Consider the following 20654-nt stretch of genomic DNA (forward strand, 5'->3'; position numbering starts at 1 on the left):
ATTTTCATGCCAAATGTCTTCGTAGTTTGATCGGTCCGGTTTTGTACTGTGTTGGTTTCGCTAATCTTTTTGGATTTAGGTAAGCGAGTGATTAGCCCACTATACCCTAGCTCACTGGTGGGGCTGCCACCTTAGAGCCAGTGAGCGTGCTCGGTTTTGTCACGGGTTTCCTCCCTAGTGAGTAGGTTCTGTTTTGAGGCGCAGAATATTCGCCTTTCGCCCTGTACCCTCAGCTCAGCTGCATCCTATGGTAGCGGTCACGCGTCTGCGCGGTTGCAGCAGTTCCCAGGAGGGCCGACGGGGACGTGGGTAACTCGGACTTGCTAGGGCTCTGCGTTAGAAAGGTGTTCCGCCACTAACACTGCAGATAGTTTCTTGGCATTTTGTAGGTAATACTGTCCTCACTAACAGTGATTCCCACCAAGACTTTACCCTGCCTTCCCCCCCCTTTAGAATACAAGGTAAAATTTTAAACAGACAAATAAAACAGCGTCTCTATCATCGAACTTCTCCCTAATATATTCAAAAAAGGGGACCAAACGTGACGTTATCTGTTCGAAGAGAGGACGCAGAAATATATTTCTTGTTCATATACATGTAAATCGGCTTCATGAGACCATTGCCTTACTTAATTAGATCAAAGTTTTTGGTGATCGGAAGCCAGAAGGTGATGTGAACATATAATAATACTTTAAATCATACTAAAAAGCTCTTGAATTTTTTCAAAAGTAAACAATCAAAACGGAGTTATTTATTCGAAGTTTAATTAACTAAAATAAAACTAAAATGCTTTTTAAAACTTTATTAAGTAAACAAATCTGTAACATCGATGCTAGAAGCTTCTTAGAATTTAAAAGCAGTATAACGTCATACAATTTAGATTCGTCAAAAAAAAAGAAATATTTTTATTGGATTCATTGTACATCAAAATCGTATAACGGATAAAAGATTTTTTATTATAAATTTTGTCTAATTTTCAAACTTAGCAATTTATTTTTTTTTATTTTGCTCTTTTTTCTTCCAAATATTGTACCGTATTCTATAAGTTACGTTCTAATACAAAACAGCATTAATCTTCTAACATGCAAATACATTCGTGTTTATTGTCATTTATCTTATGAATTATACGTTTTACACATTTTTATTATTATATAATCAGAACGATGACGTCTTATTTAAAAAAATATCTGAACATAAAAACAATTTTGTGGCTATATCTTAACTAAAGAATAAATATATATGTGTCAAAAAATGTAATCAACAAATTGTAACACAACCATCAACATAATACTTTTATAACTTACAACAAAAACTTAATTAACACTCACAATGAAATACACACAACGAATTCACAAGCCTTTTAAAGGAACAAATATCAGCCCAATAATCAATATAGGTATATCATTTAAAATTAATAATACCGTAATATAAGCCCCTTAAAAACTATTCTATGGAATATAAAATCCCACTGGCAACACTGCTGAGAGATTTCATCATAATACGTCAACGTCAATTCGTGACAAAAAATCATTTCAAAATATAATATACTTGTATATATGCAGTGTTTGTAATTAAATGCTATTTATTTTTAGAATCTAGACTATCACATGAGCCCTAGAGACAAACCTCGGTACGTAGACACTGAATTATTGTCGCGTTATTATAGATCACACTAGAGCTATGAGGTAATTATATCTAACACATTCTACATACAGAACGCCCTTACGTTATAATATTTGATATTAACTAATGCTTGAAAGCTAACTGTTACATTTAAATGTTTTTAACACTAGAGATTACATTTTCAAACGACTTATAAATACGTATATGTATAATAAAATATTATAAATGTATGACATAAATGCAGAATCTGTTGGATTAACGCTTATTTTATGTTATATTTAAATTCAACAGTGTGTTATCTGACTTATCTGAACAAATGTCGTGTTATGTAGTTTCAAATGTAGGTATTGTATTAGTTTATTAAAACTAAATGCTGTTAAGACGATATTAGCTTGAATAAGATTTCAAGCAGAAATAAATATATATGAAATGGGATTTAACTTTTACCGTATGAGTTCTGTGACTGATATGTTTTCATTTGAATTTCTGTAGAACTGCAAATTATTAGTAAATAAAACTTTAATGTGACAATTTCTTTGGTTTTAAGAAAAAATCTTTGTCTGTAGACGGAAGTATTGTCATTGGTGCATTAATTTCATTATTTAAGGGATAAGAAAACACTAAATAGATTTTTCAACAACAATAAAATGTTAGTCCAAGGAAGTCAATTAATATACACTTTTATAATGCTGTGATGTCAGTTAAATAAGAAAAGGCAGTGAAAGTGAACAATCGAAAATGAACCCTATAATATAGACATATGATTGAATGTTGTTTAGTCAGTAATGGGGTTGTATTGTGGCTTGTGGGCCGCCCAATTTCAAAACACAGTAGAGAGATATTTTAGACAATCTCCTTGATAGAGTTTTGTTGCGTAACAGGATTGTGTGAATGGCATGATTTCATAGGAGATTTTATTTTCATCCAGTAGTCAGTTCTAAAATTGGGGAGCCACATTTTATAGTTGTATCTAGGCCTTGTTCTGAGCGGCCTGTCGTCGGAGGTCAGACCTGATGGCGGCCGTTACCGCGGTTCCCAGTGCCAGAAGACCACACAGACACAGGTTGGCCCAGCGGTCTCCGGCAGCACCCAACATCCACTCAAACAGCAGAGTCAGGACTATACCGAAAACCTGGACATGGAACAGAAGAAGAATATATAGGAGATAAAAAAAAAATAGCAAAAGTAATGATAATTGATTGGTCTTAAAGGAAAAAAACGTTACAATTATTTCTCCACTACCAATTATACACTTGCTTTAAGTACACAATTATTATAGTATGTTAGTGGAAAAGGTCTTCTGGGCCCTGTGCTAGTTAAGAAACTGTATTACAGATAATAAATAAAAAATGGAATAACAGAAACAAAATGTATATAGAAGTCCTTTCATGGTCAACTTCTTTTGTACCATATCTAAGTAATTTAAGGTTTATTAAAGAGCAGTGTTGGTTTACCTGAACACAAGCATTGAGTATCCCAGATGTAGTACCCTCGGGTTCGGGGTAAGTGACCTCAGACGCGAACTCGAAGCCGACTGGTAAATAACCGGCCATGAAGAAACTGACAAATAAAACAAATATTATTGTAAACATTTATTGCCTGTGAGACATTTTATTTATTTGCAGCGCTGGACATTGAGATAGAAACAAAACATCAATATTCTAACATACACAATCTATGTATTCATAACACAATTCAAGCAGCAGAATTTACAGCGACTTTCGGTTCCAGAAGAAGAAAAACGTCATCTCCCAAACTCATTATTAAAACTGAAATCTGTGACTATAAATATTAATAGCTATTTTCCCGGACCATTCCTCTATATAGAGGTCAGTCTGAACATACCCGAGCACGATGCTGCTGAAGTAGACGACGGCGATGTATCCACAGTCCAAGGTGAAGGTGAACACCAGCATGCCCAGGACGGAGGCCGCGTACACCGCCAGCGTGGTCTCCTTGAAGCGGTGAGTCTTGTCCAGCACCAGGCCGCACACCACGGACCCCACCATACCCGCTACCACTATCACCAAACCGATCCGACCCGCGTCCTCGTTGGCACCCTGTTACAACAGTTTTGGTTAATCTAATCATCAGGCGAAAATAGCTAGTAAATTTGTCTTCCCATAACCAGAGCGATTTACCGCAGATGATTCTATTCATTTTTCAGATTTCCTAGATAATTTTTGCAGTGATTTTAAAGGTTACACAAACTATTTTGCCGACTGCAGCAAGTTGCATAAAAAAATCCCCCACCCCTGGTATTAGTTGTGACAGATCTACTATTTGATCAGATCGACTGTTGATGTGACAGTTTTCTATGAACAGAGATGTCAAATCACAAATAATTTGACAGTAGCTTATTCGAAACTTATTTATATTATGGCAAATTGTATTTGCAGTATGAGTATTTAAAAAACGTATTAGACAGGTTAAAATCATTGAAAAGTCTAGTTGTATAAAAACTTACTGGATAGTATGTAAGGACGAGCTCGTTGAGGAGCGTGGAGATGGCGTAAAACACGCCAACGTTGAGGCCGTATGAGATGAGCAGCAGGATGTAGTTGCGATTGGTGAGGAGCTTCTTGATGGACTGGAGGAAGTTGGAGTCCAGGCTGGAACCGAGGTCGGCCGCCGCTGACGGAGGCGTGGGGGGAGCAGACTTGAAGACTGGAGGCACAGAACGTTGACATAATACAAATGTGGAAAGAACCAGTGAAATTATAGTATATTATACGAGTATACGTTAGACATAGTCAGATTGACAATATGCTTGAAATTGTTTTGTAGCAATAGTAGCTTTTCCTACGGGCAACATAAATTTACATCCGCTTAAGTTTAATTTACTACTTAATAAACTGAACAACTGTATTTAATATAGCATAATCACACTATGACTATTCTATAGACTTGGTGTCACAAAAACATGATATATAAAATTTTCTCGTTGAGTTCTACATAATGTCTCTTTTATATGTAAATATCTAGGTCAAAAGCCCTTCAACAGAATTTCCTAAAAACCCTGCGACTGCTTTATCTGGTATTGATATTATATGAGAAAACATTTTGTCCAACTACCCACAAATTTATATAGTGTTGCAAAACTCATATCTCAGCGCAGTTAACTCACATAGCACGATGAACACAAAGAGGACGCTGGTGGCTCCTGCTACCAAGTAGAACATTATCTGGAGATCAGCTCCGATCTCCTCGGGGGTTCCCGTGGACCTCACCAACATAGGAGGGAGAAGGAATCCCAGGGCAACACCCAGCTTGAAACATACAGTCTTAATATAAACGACTGAAATTATTACTTGTAATAAATTATAAAAGTATTATTTGTCGGATTTACTACGCGTCAATAATTATCATCAAGAGCATATTCCCGACGTTACTTTGCAGAGCAACCGTGATCACGGGCAGACGAGATCTCGACTAAAATGTTATTAAAAATCATTATAAAATATTAGTTTTATTGCTATGAATACACGAAGTCTTAGAGCTCACTATAACTTGTAATATGACACAGATACAGATGAAAAATATGGCCAGTAACAAACAAATTTCGTTATGGAAGATAAAGAAATCGCTTCATAATTAGCAACACTCCCAAAAGTAGTCAATACTTAAGATTTAATCGGGCAATATTGATATAATAACTTTAAAATTCAGTAAACAGATGAGTGAATGCAAAATGAAGATTAAAGGCATGAAAACTATTTACTTATTAACTGGGTAACATGAACAATTATTTGTTACACTAGCTACGTATATAGTTAATGTAATCTCTGGGAAGTGCGTGTAATGCCAGTGCTTTCTACAAGTATATAACACTGAGACGTGTTTTTCATGTTCCTTTCAGTTAAATATGCTTAACTAGTTGCATACAAAGTAATAAACTATATCGAAGTCAGAGTTAGTTATCCTATATGTTATATATATGAATAAAATTATTATATACAACCCGAGTTGCATGGCTGGAAGTTGTTAGATTATAACGGTAAACACGTTAACGATAAGCGACAAAACAAATCTTAAGTCGTTTGTGAGATTGCATTCACTTATTAGTGATTACTTTACAGACTACACAATATTTATATGTAAAAGATATATGTTTGTTCTGCTCAGTTTACATATACTTTTATTAGTATCTGATTAGTTATGAAATCTCTTCGGGATCAATCTTGAGTAAAATAGCTCTTTAGTTTTAGTAGAATCACAATAGTATGCTTAGTCTAATTTTGCATCGTTACACTACTTACGGAGTATCAACAGTTCGCCGTTCATCAAACATATCACGTCACAGTAAGGTTGGTCATTGAATGATAAACGGGAAACGCTTCGTATTTAGTGTGACGATGAAAACTTAGAATAAGCATAATTACTTACTATCTTTATTTGATACTCTTCATACTTTGGTTCTCTGTCAATTGATAATAACATACAGATAACTTCAATAATTAATGAACGACCCAGCTTGCAACAGAGGAATGTTAGGAATCTTCTAACCGTACAAAACTTATACGGCATTTACCGTAACAGTACCTGCTAACACCGTACGTATTGTGGAGTCATTTACGGTAATACGATCTCATTAGTGACATTATGTTAATGCTTTATAACTAAATATACTTATATCTAGTATTACGCCGTCTAGATCAGTCTAGGATGGTTCATCCATTTAGGTCATTAGATTATAATATACGGACTAAATCACACCAGACCCTCCAGCGCTTCAAACAATTGAATAAACGCTTCCGATAGCAATCGTCATCATTACAGCGGCTTGAATACTACGGAGATGTGTCATTCATACTTATATTATGAAGCGGATGGTGACGCTAATAAATAAAAAAAAAACATATAATGCTTTAATTAAAAGATTTTTTTGATTTCCAACCAATTTACACACACTGTTGACAAAAATACACGTTTTATACTCTATATACCCTGCGGTTTGTAGGTAATTACCCCATTCATATTATTTTTATATGCATAACGAGCCTCGTAAATGAAATTATCTCATTTCATTACCTTTTGAATAAAGCCTACTTATGGGATGCCCTTATCTCGACCAGCCAGCCAGCGTCAGTGTTATTCGAGTAAGGAAAACATTTGAAAAACAGCTCATAACTGGAAAAATACTTCGCATGATACTATGTGTTTTTATAAAACAAAAAGTATTTATATTTTAAAAATAATATTTGTCCAATTTTAAACTGAAGCCCTTTTATTTTTAATATTATTCCTTGTTTATCGAATGTAAAATATAAAATAATTTATCGAATTCGACGTTGTCTTTCGGACGAGAAGCAGAAAACGCAATACATGTAGTGTGACGACCCAGACTTATCCTAAAAGTGCAGAAGGCACAAGGACGGCATGTAATAAACTATGAACATTTCATCGGCGATGAACAGCGGGGGTTATTATTAATCATATCACTTTCTACAAACACGTGAAGAGAGCGGCAAGACCACTTCGACTGCAATAATGTCAGTATGGAATGACTGAAAGAGTTATTTTAAACATTTTTGTTTCTGAATTCGTTAAACAGTTACACACATACCAACATTTTACTATTTTGCATCGTTTGTTCAGTTTTCGACAAATATTAATTATTTCGGTAAAAGAACCAAAACTCCACTCGCACAAACATTTCTGTGTCAAATCAAACCTACCTGATTACCAAAAACCCCAATGCTACAGGCCGAGGAGACCTGGTCAGCTCCGAACCAGACGGCTGCCAGTCTCGGAGGTACGTTCAGTATGAAGACCTGTGCCACCGCCACCACGGTCTGTCCAGCGAAGCCCAGCCAGAACATGTCCGGTGGCACAGAGAACACCTTCAACCATGCTCCAGCACAGGTCCCGAACGATCCTATTATCGTCGTTGTCCTCAAACCCTGAGGAAAAAGAATATTTTAGTAATAACTACCTATATTTTTTATTTAAACCAAGAGCGTTTAATTACTTTGCAGGAAGGGTGTTCGATAAGATTAAGTTACGTTTAAGAACAGGCCAATTTATATCTCCAAATGCAATTTTACTGCATTTAATTATGTCCTACACGCGGAAAACTTAGAAATGAGAAAAAGAACAAATAGAAATATGCATAACGTTAGCTTAACATTGTTAAATTCCTTACTATATTTTAACGAGACAAGTTAGGTATGTACCTAGATACATTATTGAAGTATATACTGAATTTGGCCTTGAGATAGTATATAGGTATTGCAGACTGTAATAATATTCCTTTATAACAACAAAGCAATGTCCGTCCGCATCAGATTTATCTGTTTTGAAATTTATTTTTTATTAGCATAATATACACAGGATTTTTTTTAAATACATACATATTTAGTGCAAAAATTACAAAAAAATATGATATCAAAACATTTCTTTTCAAACGAGGAAATTTTTTTAATAAAATACGAAGACTAACTGCCGCTGCTGGCGTCTATCAGCTCGAGGATCAAGAGCACTTCCATTTATATAATCTGTCTGTGGATACGAAAAGTTTTTTTTTATCTCAATTTGAATCATTTTTCATTCCTTACGCAATTAAACCAGCTCGTCTCCAACAGACTCCGGTTAGGGTAAACGAGGTATAAAAACTCAATGGAATCGTCCTCATTGTAGAGTGCCCATTACGCCCGTGTCGTGGACACGGCTTTTACCTCTCTTTTTATAAAAATTTATTTACTAACATAAATAAACGAAACCTTGATTTCTTATTTTATTTAACAAAATTTTCGAACACATCAATATGTTACATTTTAAATTTATTTCTGTTAATGAGACAAGTGTTAAATTTTCCTCACATTTTTTTCTTGTATCAGTACCTCTTACCTAAACATAATTTTACAAACCAAACTCAACATAGGAATAATTTAATACAGCAACAAGTAAATGTAAAGAAATAATTATAATAATACATTATAATGTATATAGAGTTAGAGACTGATAGAAACAAATATTTATTTACTATCAGTAGTTACTATACGAACTAACGCAAGAGATTTTGCTTTCCAATGAAAAAAACATCATCAAAATGGGTCGATCCGTTTGAGGGCTATGATGCCATAGCCACACACGTCGACGTCTATTTTATATCAACGCTCTCTTTGCATTGGAAGTTTAAAACTAAAGAGGAACGAATACTCCTCAGGGGGATTTCGTCATTAATGTAAAACATTATAAAGGCTGCCTACATTTTTGCTAATATTTAAACATAGCGTCGGTGAAATCTTTGCTCAATAGTTTTATATACTCCACATAAACAAATGATGTCGTATATAATGACAGTTTGAGTTTGCAGTGAACACTGCAGTAACTCAGTCAATCTGGGTAACCGTTATCACAGTAGAGGTCAGACAGTGTCGTCGGTGACTGACGGATGATAGCCGTGAGTGCTGACGCTTCACACGAGCAGTCGATAAAACATGGAGTGCCTCATGCACTTGGAAGATAGTCCTTCAATGATGTGAACTATTATCGACGTGCAATTATACGGCACTTCACATTATAAGAGATCGAGGAGGAAACTCGATTATATTTGGCATTTTCTCTGCCTGAGACTTTAACATCTCAGTAATGAGTCTTAAGTTTTAACATAACTGGAATATTCAATGAGTTTTAAATGTTAACAAGGACGTAGTATTACTAATATGAAGGTAACTAAAACTAGATATGTTATTGCAAAGTGTATGTAATAATTTTATAATCATTATGGTCTTCACGACAGTACCACCATGATCATGACGGCGACGGTCGTTAAACACAGTAACGACTTGACTTATATTATATATATATCATTTAATAAAACACGACAAAAATATATAAAAAAAAAAGTATTGAACCGTCCGGATAAACACGAACATTACAAGGGAACTGCGATCTTAGCGAGGATTTTAAAATAATTGGAATCCATTCCGGAGTGTTCAAGAATTCATTTAGGAAACTTGTTCAAGTTTTTACGACATTGCAAAATCCAACTAGCGGGTATTGCTGCTTAGATATTCTCAGATAATGTTCCTTACAATGTAAAACTACACTCGGCTTATTCATTTGGTACGTGCTTTTGTTTTATCACATTCCTGTGAGAGCCAATTTCGATCATTACGTTAATTTTTTACTCATTGCTAAATACATTGCATGTTTTATATGAATTTTACAGGTTTCACTTTTGAAGTCCCGGGGTAATATCACGGTGCTGAACGTGCGAGGGTGTTTAAGAGCTGAACGTTTAAAATATATCGTGCATATTAATATTTAATATGTTCGTCACGGTAAATTATTCTAAGGAGAGGCGACAGCCTCATTAAAATTAAACTCGATAAAAATATATATATATTATAATATTTCGTAGTAGATTCTGGTTTAAAAAAATATGTAATTCATACTAATATTAAAAATGCTACATTTTGTGAGTATCCATTTCTTAATAACCTACTAACTTACTTGGTGAATATCATATTTAGTTATCTATGTGGTTATAAATAGTACATACACAGGCTATCTTTCTCCTAGAAATATATAAATCTGAGGGGCCTCAAAAGATTGCGAGCTAAGTCAGTTTAAACATTATCATACAATAACTGTCAGGGTCTGATAGTTTGATATAATATCAAATATAAAAAAAAAAGATTTTATTGATCACAGCCATTTATATCGACCAGAAGGAGATTCAAGGTTATATACCATTTTTTTTTGGACCCAATGTTTAAGACCACTGATAACGGAACTGAACAAATTTATATACTATATAGAGAGTTGAAATGACTCCTACATTCATCACTGAGACGAAATATAGTTTTCAAAACGTAATATGTCCTAAAGAAGTCGTGAATACGGTTTAGTTAAATATTGTATATGTGAGGGTAGAATAGAATCTTTTCATATTTGCTGACCCCGAGTCGCTGTCTTAATACAGCATGCATCGCACTCGTCTCGCGGAGACGCCTCTTGAACGACATTCGTACTAAATAAAGAATTGTTAGGCCTTAAACAAACAATACCATGTTGTTGTTTCAGCTCAACGAGGATAATTCAACAGTGATAATTTTAAACTCTTAATATCTTATTATAAAAGGATTTTTTCCTCCGACTTTTCCTTTGTTCTAAAAAAACGATCAGCCGCTTTGAATTATTTTTTTAATAATTATAACTTGAACTCACTGTTATTGTATTATATTAAAAGAATGCTGTATTTTATTACTTGTACAGATGATTTGATCGATTTGTGAAAAGTGGAAACGTGAAAGTAACTGCCTAAATATGCACCAAAAAAGACAGGTTTTGTGTTGAAACTTTTGCAAAAAGAGAGAGAATTATCAAAAGGGAACTCCCAAAAAATCTGTTGTTCATAACGCAGAGGAAACGAGTGTGATAGTTGTAGAAACGGTGCAGTATTCGGCAACTTTAGAACACAATGTGTTGCTATCACGCCGGGGTGGGGTAGGACGATGTTGGTTTTAAACTTTAAAATATACGAAACTAAAATGAAAATTCACATTTTTTCTAACGACACCCAAAACCAGTTCTATTTAAAATATATATATGTTACATATCGTCATAAATTGAAATTGTCACTCCACCCTTAACTTTATCTAATTTTTACTATTATTTATTATATTTTTTAATAAAAAAATAAATTTAACGACCGTAATTGAAATTCTGACGTTTCTATTTATAGATAGTTTTCATAGATAAAGTATCAATTTATTGAAAACATTTTCAAATCGCTGAATTTTTACCAAATATAAGACCGCTTTCTTAATCGTAGTAGGTACATGTTAACTATTAAGACTATCCTTATTGGTATTCTTGGTCTCTTTGATTATAAATATTATTCTCGTTTTGTCACAATCAAAATGTTCTAGGAGCCATAAAAATCCATCGCCTTGATATTTTTATTTACATTTCCTCATTAAACAGCATTAACCTAAATAAAGCAATCTGAACGTAATTACCAACAGCATAAGGCTTTATTTGGCGTCGCTCTGTAGATTACTTTTATCTTTATTTAGGATACGTATCTGTCTTAAGATGCGAAAAATTTGATTGTATGAGATATGCGGGGATTAGTTTTACATCAATTTATAAGTTAATTGTTACTGTACGAGAATTAAAAGATTATAAGGTGTTAGAGGTGTTAATGAACTACCCTCTTTGTGTATACTTATAACAACTCTTTTACGTCAAACTGAACGACAAATGTATGAACGTCTGTAATTCCTTAATCTACAGATAAAGATTTGTTTGTGAAAAACAAAAAAAACTGACGGTATTCAGTTTATTTGTAATATCATACTAAGAGTACACATTACCAAATAAATAGCTGTATAAGGTTAAACTATTCACAAGTTAATACAGCATCACATGCTGAAGACATACCCTGTGGAAAAAGTCTTATAAATTCTGATACAAAACAGCTAGCTGGGTATCAGAATTTATCAGTTAAAAAAATATTTATAAGATTGAAAAAAATTTCTGATACAGATTTCTATAAGAATCTATCAGTTATGAGAATTTATTAGACCGTTTCCACAGGGTAAGACTATTAACACATGCAATTATAAGTTTATCGTCGAATACAAAATGGCGGGGTTAAAAAAAAAAAAACAAGAATTATTCTGGAAAGAGGTAGTCTGAGACATTAATTTTAAGTTCCCATAAAAACATTTCTGAGATTAAGAATATCACGTGACCAAAGAATGAACCACAGATAAAATAACGAAATATAAATTTAATTGCAGAACCATAAATGGGATTAAAGTAAGGCCGTCATCGAGGTTCCAAAAGCTCAGAATCATCGAGAAATTCTTTTAGAGAAATAACAAATACCGGTTAAGGTAGAAATAAGTTTTAGGAAGATTAAAATAGATTCTAAAATGTTGGAGTTCAAATACATCTACAGAACTCCACAACACGTATTTATAGCAATGTAATGATGTGATCAGAGCTGATCGCTGGCGGCTTCCAGTCGGTTAGACCACTTAATACCCTTAACGTTTCTAATGAAACCGATTTCTTCTCGCCAAATGATTCTGCAAATATTCTCCTCACTAGCCGGCAAGTTGTGTGTGTCTACACAATCAAGAATGTACCTATTTTTATCATAGTGGTAATATTTTATTTGGTTAAGTCTTATTAAACATAATGTCGTGAGTCGTGACGGCCTTCCGATCGACTGATGGTAACCCGTAGGTTTGCAAACATCGTGATATTGAAGTTTGATCCTAGATGTAGCAGCAGATCCTTAAGACTTTTTAAAGTTAATAATAAAGATTTATGTGATACAGATTTTTTTAATGTTAGAGACGACAACATTCCTAACATGAATGAAAACTTAATTATTATATAGTAATGGTTTTTGTTTTAAAGATTGAGAAATGTCATTTTAAAATCACTCAAACCATAATACATGGACATAATCGCCTTATAAGGTATCAGAGCGGATTACTCATAAGAGATTTTTCTCATCTCGATAGGAATGAAACGAGTAAAGCCGTGTGATAAATAATTCATTCAGGGCATCGCCTCCGTTATTGGTTCCTGAAGCTCTCGATACTTTGAAATTATTTAGCTGTAGTAGCTATTTCAAACTTGTTACATATTTTTTTTCACACGCGTATCAGGCTGGCATACCATTAGATAAGGTAAACAAGTAATTTTTTTCATTTAACTCTGATTTATTATCAGATCTCAATTGATATTTACTGGTTGTGACGTGTTAATTGTATTTCAACGTTTTCATTGTGGGATTCAATTATCTTGTACGTATATTGTATTTTCGAGGGCAACGTCCTTGCGCTCGGTTGAAGAACAACTTTTACAAAATTAAACAGCAAATTTCACATCACAATTTATGAGCGAAAATAAATTTTAGATAAATCCTAACCGAGTTAAATGAGTTTTCATTAGTATTTATCATAAATCATTCCTTTTTCTATATATATTACGTAAATTTATGTTAATTTTTTTTACTTAATTTAATTCAGTAATGAGTCGGGAAGTCATGATGCACATCATTACTATGTTTTATTGTACTCACAGTCGACGCACGTTAAAATTTTATTACTACCATCAGAAGGATTCACATGTAAATATGAATAGTACTATGAACACGTACCTACTACGTAGAACGTCTTAACTATCCTTATTATAAGTTTTCACCGTCACACTACGCACGTAGCGTTGTTCCCCGTGTCTCATTCAATAAACGTTAATACTATAAATTGCGAAGATGTATGTATTAAAATCTTTTAACTCTCCGTATAGCTTACAGTTCTTCATACATAAAATTCTTACATTAAAAACTGCAAACGCTCCGTATGTCGTGTGCTGATACAATTCTAAGGATAGTTATAAGATTATACAGTTAACGAATGGTTAAGTGAAACGAGGCTTTGTACTAAACAGTTAGTTATTAATGATATATAATACATATACTTCAATAGGCGGTTATTTTTGAATCAGACTATGACTGAAAAGAGGATGTAAAATACAATAACATCATGCCTTAACCCACTATATGTTGAAACTGGTGGCCATTGTTTAAACAACAAAATGCACTGCATACAGAATGACAACATTATTGATAGAAAAACATATATTATTCTTATAATCTATTTCATCTTTCAGTGTAATCATGATGGACATTTACTTCTTCTGTTTGTAAATTACCAAATATAAGACTTGCAGATACCCTTATCCCGGATAAAGGACCAAAGTTGGGCCGGTGTTGAGTAAAGACGTGGTGCTATACAGACACCAGCCTGCTGATTGATGACTGATGAAAAATTACGACAAATGTATTGGAACAGTCTTAAATGTCGCGTTTAAAACGTTAAACAAAGTTAAAATTATAAAGGTAGATGATAGCAGTAAGTTTATTAGTAAAAACAATTTCCTTTTCTATTTGTTTATAAAATCTAGAGCGCACCCTTCACACTGCTGTTGTCACCTTTATATTCTGTGTCTCAATAATAACTTTATTTGAAAATAAGGAAACTTATTGATAATAGTGCTTCATAATTCATGATAACATTAGCGTCATTAGAGAACTCGGACAAGGACGTATTTATCTGATATTTTTAAAGAATTTTCATCAGAAGTAGGTAATTATAATAATAATAATAATAATGGCATAAAGAAAATATTTTCTTTATTTAGTATGCATTTGAAATACAATAAATCGTTGTATTGTTTAATATCTGTATTGTAAAAGGGACATTCCCGTTCACTTTTATTTCAAAAACTTATTATTATTTGAGCAATTACTCATGGGGCAAGAGCCTCTCGTTAGTATAGGTATTAACGAGAGGCTCTCGCTAGCCGCTACGACAAATGCTTACAATAAAAACTAAAATATTATTTACGTAATGTGTTTTTTCATTCCAACCAACATCTGAACTGTATGCTTAGAATAAGTTTCCATTTACACACTACACACGAAGCGTTTCCCGTTTTCCATTCAATAACCTACGTTGGTGCTATGACGGGTTAGGATTTAAGCGTGAATCTCCCTATCCGAGTGGTCAGTATACTGATCTCATATTATAAATTCCGTAGTAAAATGTCCGCGTATTAATATAATAGCTTTGTTATGTATGTTTTGTATGTACTTTAAGACAAAAAAATATCTTTATATATACACTGGGCGCTGTGTCATCTAAGTGTTATTCTTTTAAATTAAATGACGTCAAATATAGAAATGTGAATAAAAAATACGCTAACAGTGTGGACTATTAAAACAATGTGGCCATATTTGTTCAAGTGGAAATGTATTAAATGAAAAAAAATAATACGGAAAACCAGTAGAAATGTGCTCAAATTATAGATATGTTAATCAACTCGTCACGACATTTTTAATATGTGGCATTGGCCTTCATATACGATACAACTGGTGCGCCGTATCGAAGGGCGTCGTCGTTAATTCCGATGTTCTAGCTGGACTTCCCTTTCTTTATCAGGACCACGTGGAAAACGACCTTTCCAGCGGACTAATCTTCATAGACGGATGTTTTTTCCGTTCGTTACCGATACTTGTCACTTGATATAGTCGCTTGTACTTTGTTCAGCGGCGAGGATTTATTTCCTTTTTTGAATTTAGACCTAGTGCGTACTATCAGTTTGTACACATGATTCTGCAGTTTGCTAACATATGACATCGTAGGAATATTTGGGATTTTAATCTATCAGTTACATAGGAGAAGAGAACTGTTCGAGGTTTACCAAAACGCACTTAGATGAGTATTCTACGATTTATCTCAGACAGATCTAGAAGAAGGATTTAAACACACGGATCATCTATAATAAGCGTATCCATCAACTAAATTTAGTTTCATATACACCTCTAGGTATTTATTTTACATCGTTTTTCTACGTTCAATGTTTACACAATGTAATCGCTAATAAAAAAATTATAACACATGGAAATCACATTAAAGTTGTTTATAACACCTCCACTCTACACACTCGTGAAAACAGCGATTCACTGTACATTAATCATTTTATTTCATTGTCTTTTCATGACCAAAACGCGGTACGATCACGATAAATATGAAATCTTTCACACTGTACAGAAACACGTCAGCTTGTGCAGCCGTCACTGAAATTAATTCCTAAACATCCACCGAGAGAATCTTAAATTACGATTAAATATTTGTTATACACTAGTGTATGGCTACGACTTCGTCCGCATAGATCCTCATCAGGCTCACAGGGAGACTATATCGGAACAATAGATCGTCAACGAGATTTGTAGTATGTGTCACGTAACTTTTCACTACGTACAACTGTTTTGACGTGATACCATTGGAAATAAACGGAATTAAGAGATAAAATATAGCCCATATTCCATTCGCATGTTTATGCTACAGTACCATAAAGTTTATTCAAAATTTGTTAAGTAGTTTTGATGTTAAATATAAACAAACATTCATAGCTACGCTTTTATAATGTTAGCCACATGCAGCTACTGACTACAATAAATAAAAAAAATATTAAGTTTATTCAGTGACTAGTTAAAGACTTTTTTAGTGAAAACCTTCACATCCTTGTACCATATACTGATATATAGCTAAATATATTCCGTATCTCGTAAAAGTATAGCATTCAACATACTAAACTAAACCAGTTTTATCTGCGAAGTATTATAAAAGATTAAAAATTTTTGAGCAAACAATATCATTCCAAGGCGGATTAAATAGGCCTGATATAGTTTGAATTTTATAGATACATAATAAAAATAGATATCCTTTGAACAGCTGTAGATTTAAAGATATTAACGATCTTTTATTTTTTTAATCTACATTGGACAATGACTTACAGTTCACAGATAAACGCCCATATAAATATAAATATATATATTTAATTGTCAAATCTTCTCTCAGGATAGCATGTATTTCAATCCCACGAAAACCTCGAAAGTTACGTTATTTTTTTAAACACCGTATTAACTATTTATATATATTAAATACAGTTTAAAGCTCGCTATTTGTACAAACGTGAATACCAGTAGGCTTCTTCAATAGCTTTCAACTCTGACTGACGGCGATACCAAGCTTGAGTACCTACGGCTGCTGTTACTGAAGTCTTATTTAAATTCAAATACAAACTTTTTATATCCGGACTTATTAGAATTTATATTTAATGACAACTGAAAAGTGTGTCGAAGATAATAAATATTGTGTTGTTGAAGTCATTACTACTCATTACTGCGCTATTTATAATTCTACCCGGCTTTTAGATTACTATACAGCAGTCGTGTTCACGGGCGGAGGTGTTGTAGAAATGTTACATGTCGTAGTATGTCTGCGATCAGTTTCACTGAGATGAATACTCGCGAAAAACTTGCACATCATTATTATTTATCATGCTGGAAAATAAGATCCTCCGAGTATTCCCGGCATAACAGGGTCCTGCTACTAACACACATTTTGTAAACTGCCAAGTTCCAACCCAACACGTCTTGTTTCGTCTATTTAGTATATTTTTTCCTTAGTTTTTGAGATTGTTTTCCTTCCACAAGAAAAGTTCGTAACACGACCGGTTCCGTTTAGAATATTTCCATATTAATTGATAAATATTTTTTTTTGCTACGGTTTGTTTTATAATTGGTTCTGCCAGGTTACAAATCATGTTAACTAAGAGCTCTGTGGCCCGCCAATACTGGGTTACAACCGAGCCTTTTAAAAAAGGGACTATTTCCGTAACAGGATGAGAAACGGTTTCCATGGCATATTGGATAACTCCGACCTTCCGAGAAATATCTTCAACGAAATAGCTTTAATTTCATCTTTCCAAGAGGACCATAACGGCACAGTTGTCACTTCATATAAAATATTTAAGATTTAACGTTAAGGCAATAATAAGATAATATTCGGAACGATTCTTTTGTATTTTTTTAATGTTGAAATCATTTTAGTGTCATCGTTAATTCAATTTAAATGTAATTCACTTATACAGTAATCTAACCTCACCCGTTTGTTTCCTAGACGTGTTTGATTTGCAAAATTAAAGACTTTCCACTTTTCCGTTTGAGATTTTTACAGCGAACCTGTATCTATTATTGGAGCCAAGTTGATTTTCTTGTTATAAATATTTTTATTCTGATCGCTCTAATATTACTTGTCGTATTCGTGTGTCTATCTGAGATATAATTCACAATTCCGATCTCATTGACGCTTTCATTATTTTAAATTCAATATATCAGAATAGATTCATTTCTTTTAAAATTCTAACTGAAATCTACTTTATGTATGTTTACAAAAACATTAAATATTTAATAATCTAATACCTTTCTAATACTGACGAGTAACGAATAATGAGCACATATTTACTTTAATATAATTCCATTTACTACAGTATTATTCTTAAGTATTCAGAGCTATTCAAATATGTCTTATTATTTCATATAACAAAAACGTGATTTATAAAAGACTATACAATAATATATATAAGAATACTCTTACTACGTAGCTGGTGTTGTTTTTTTTTTATATATATAGATTTGTATTGTAAACTAAGAAACGGTGTAATAAATAACGTTCTCGATATACTCTGTACAAGTTTACATGAGACGGTTAGATTCATGTGTTGTAGTTTTCGTGAACGGTTAAAATTTATTCAGATACTGTCAGTTACATATGAGAAAGCAGACGAATCATTTTTTATATTTAAAATTAACATAAAATTATTTTAAATTAAGAAGTAAATAAAATGGTATATATTTTCTTAATGTCGTGTAATTCCGAATCGGTATTTAATTGCTTTTTAATAATTCGTGATAAGAAATGTTGTTCGTCTCGAAAACTACCAGACGTATATTTTTTTGACAAACATTTTCCTGTACGTTCAAAGCATTTGCGACGCTGACAGATTTAAACCGGTTTTTAGTGTATATGTTTTTATTGTATATCCACAATAATATACTCACAGTCTTATCGAGCAAGTAGCTGGCTGGGAATATGAGCGGGATGTAGGTGATCATGTACACCATCGAGGTCCAGTAGACCGTGATGCTGGTGACTCCATAGTGCTTCACGACCGCGTCCTGTATGATGCTGTACTGCAGCCACTGCATCGAGTTGCTGGCGGAGTACAGCACGAATATAAACAGGACCAGCCACCTGATGGGGAACACCTTGTATTCCACGGGTGTCTTCTTGTTAGGGGATTCTAGCGCACCCTTCTCGGCCACTCCGTCCATCACGCTTCCGCATACCTCCATATTCTTCAGATCCGTCATTATATATATTATTTGGCACCTTATAATGTGTAATATATTTATATTCTGTATACGTTATTGTCTGTTTATTGTCAGTGTTCCCGCGCCGGTGTGAGCTGCGGGTGAGGGCCGTGTGAGGCGCTCGGCGGTCCGCTGAGGACTGTGCTTCCGTTTCCCTCGCAGTGTGCCGCGAGCTGCCTCCCCTACTCTGCCAGCCTACACCCTCCTCGCAACATCGGCACACCGGTGACGTACTCAGACTAATTGTCTGTTAAAATGCACGCGTTGATAACCTCCGCGTATCATAAGATACTGAACACTTCATAAGATCGGTACATTACTTCATAATAACAATCTTGAGTACAATTAAATAGATTTTTAATATTTATATCAAAGATTATAATACAGGCACCCATCACAACGACTGCACTGCTTCAACTCAATTTCTTTTATGAATAGTAAATAAAAGTGTCCTATGTCTTTATTATATGATGAAGCACATACCATGAGATCATAGGTATATAAGTTCAAATTCAATGCACAATACATAAGGTATGTAGTGTAGGTGTGTAGTGCTCAAACAGGAAGGATGAATGGTTGGATGCTACGCTTGTTCGGATCAGATTTGAAACGCATCACCGCGCATCACAACGGGGACTTGTGTAGAGAAACGACGATCGGTATCCTTACTACACGTCGGCATCGTCACACTAAATAGTAAACACGCAACGTCAAGAGTCTGCCGCTCATAAATCTTCACACATATGGTAGGTTATTGAAATAGCACTAGAAAATGTTTCGTAGACAATGTTAGGATACAAACTCTTACTGAGGTTAAAAACTTAACAAAGAATATGAGAGTAATAGATACAAAAATATTTAAGAAACAAATAAGACATAAATTTAGAAAAAAAAATAAGAATCTACGTATAATATTGCAAAATATATGTATTTATGCAACCTTCATTCATAACAAATTAAGTATATCCTCATTTTCGCGCATATTTTATTTCGTCTCAAACATAACTACGTACATTTATTTCTAGTAACCGCTAATATTTGATAGTTTTTTGTGTGTTGGTAGCAATACACGTTTTCCTATAAGTCAGTATCAAAAAACTGTTGAATAAGCAAGTCACTATTATATTTAAAATGATTCTTAATTTAAAACATAACTAATTTTAAATATTGGCAACACAGGTATCACGATTTATTTAACAAAAACAATTCAAAATTTTTCATACTGGTATCATTTTGTGACGATAAAATTAAAATGTGCGTAAAATTTTTAATTTAA

General features: G+C 33.6%; 1 protein-coding gene across 2 annotated transcripts in view; it reads right to left on the bottom strand.

Moving 5' to 3' along the window:
• Nucleotides 1-787: 787 nt before the first annotated feature.
• LOC116777654 (heme transporter FLVCR2) overlaps nucleotides 788-20654 on the bottom strand; it is a 29633-nt gene continuing 9766 nt past the window's right edge. The window contains exons 1-7 of one of the 2 annotated variants that reach the window (XM_032671334.2): nucleotides 19067-19706; nucleotides 7302-7526; nucleotides 4751-4892; nucleotides 4091-4290; nucleotides 3469-3683; nucleotides 3078-3183; nucleotides 788-2755 (exon numbers count right to left, since the gene is read on the bottom strand). In XM_032671334.2, coding sequence (XP_032527225.2) covers nucleotides 2594-2755; nucleotides 3078-3183; nucleotides 3469-3683; nucleotides 4091-4290; nucleotides 4751-4892; nucleotides 7302-7526; nucleotides 19067-19378 — 1362 coding nt within the window. In that variant the 5' untranslated portion in view covers nucleotides 19379-19706 and the 3' untranslated portion in view covers nucleotides 788-2593. Of the gene's footprint in view, nucleotides 2756-3077; nucleotides 3184-3468; nucleotides 3684-4090; nucleotides 4291-4750; nucleotides 4893-7301; nucleotides 7527-19066; nucleotides 19707-20654 lie in introns of those variants that run through there. The other variant, XM_032671325.2, reaches the window with a different exon arrangement.

The sequence above is a fragment of the Danaus plexippus genome, chromosome 6 (genome assembly GCF_018135715.1).
Source record: "Danaus plexippus chromosome 6, MEX_DaPlex, whole genome shotgun sequence".
NCBI classification, from domain to species: domain Eukaryota; kingdom Metazoa; phylum Arthropoda; class Insecta; order Lepidoptera; family Nymphalidae; genus Danaus; species Danaus plexippus.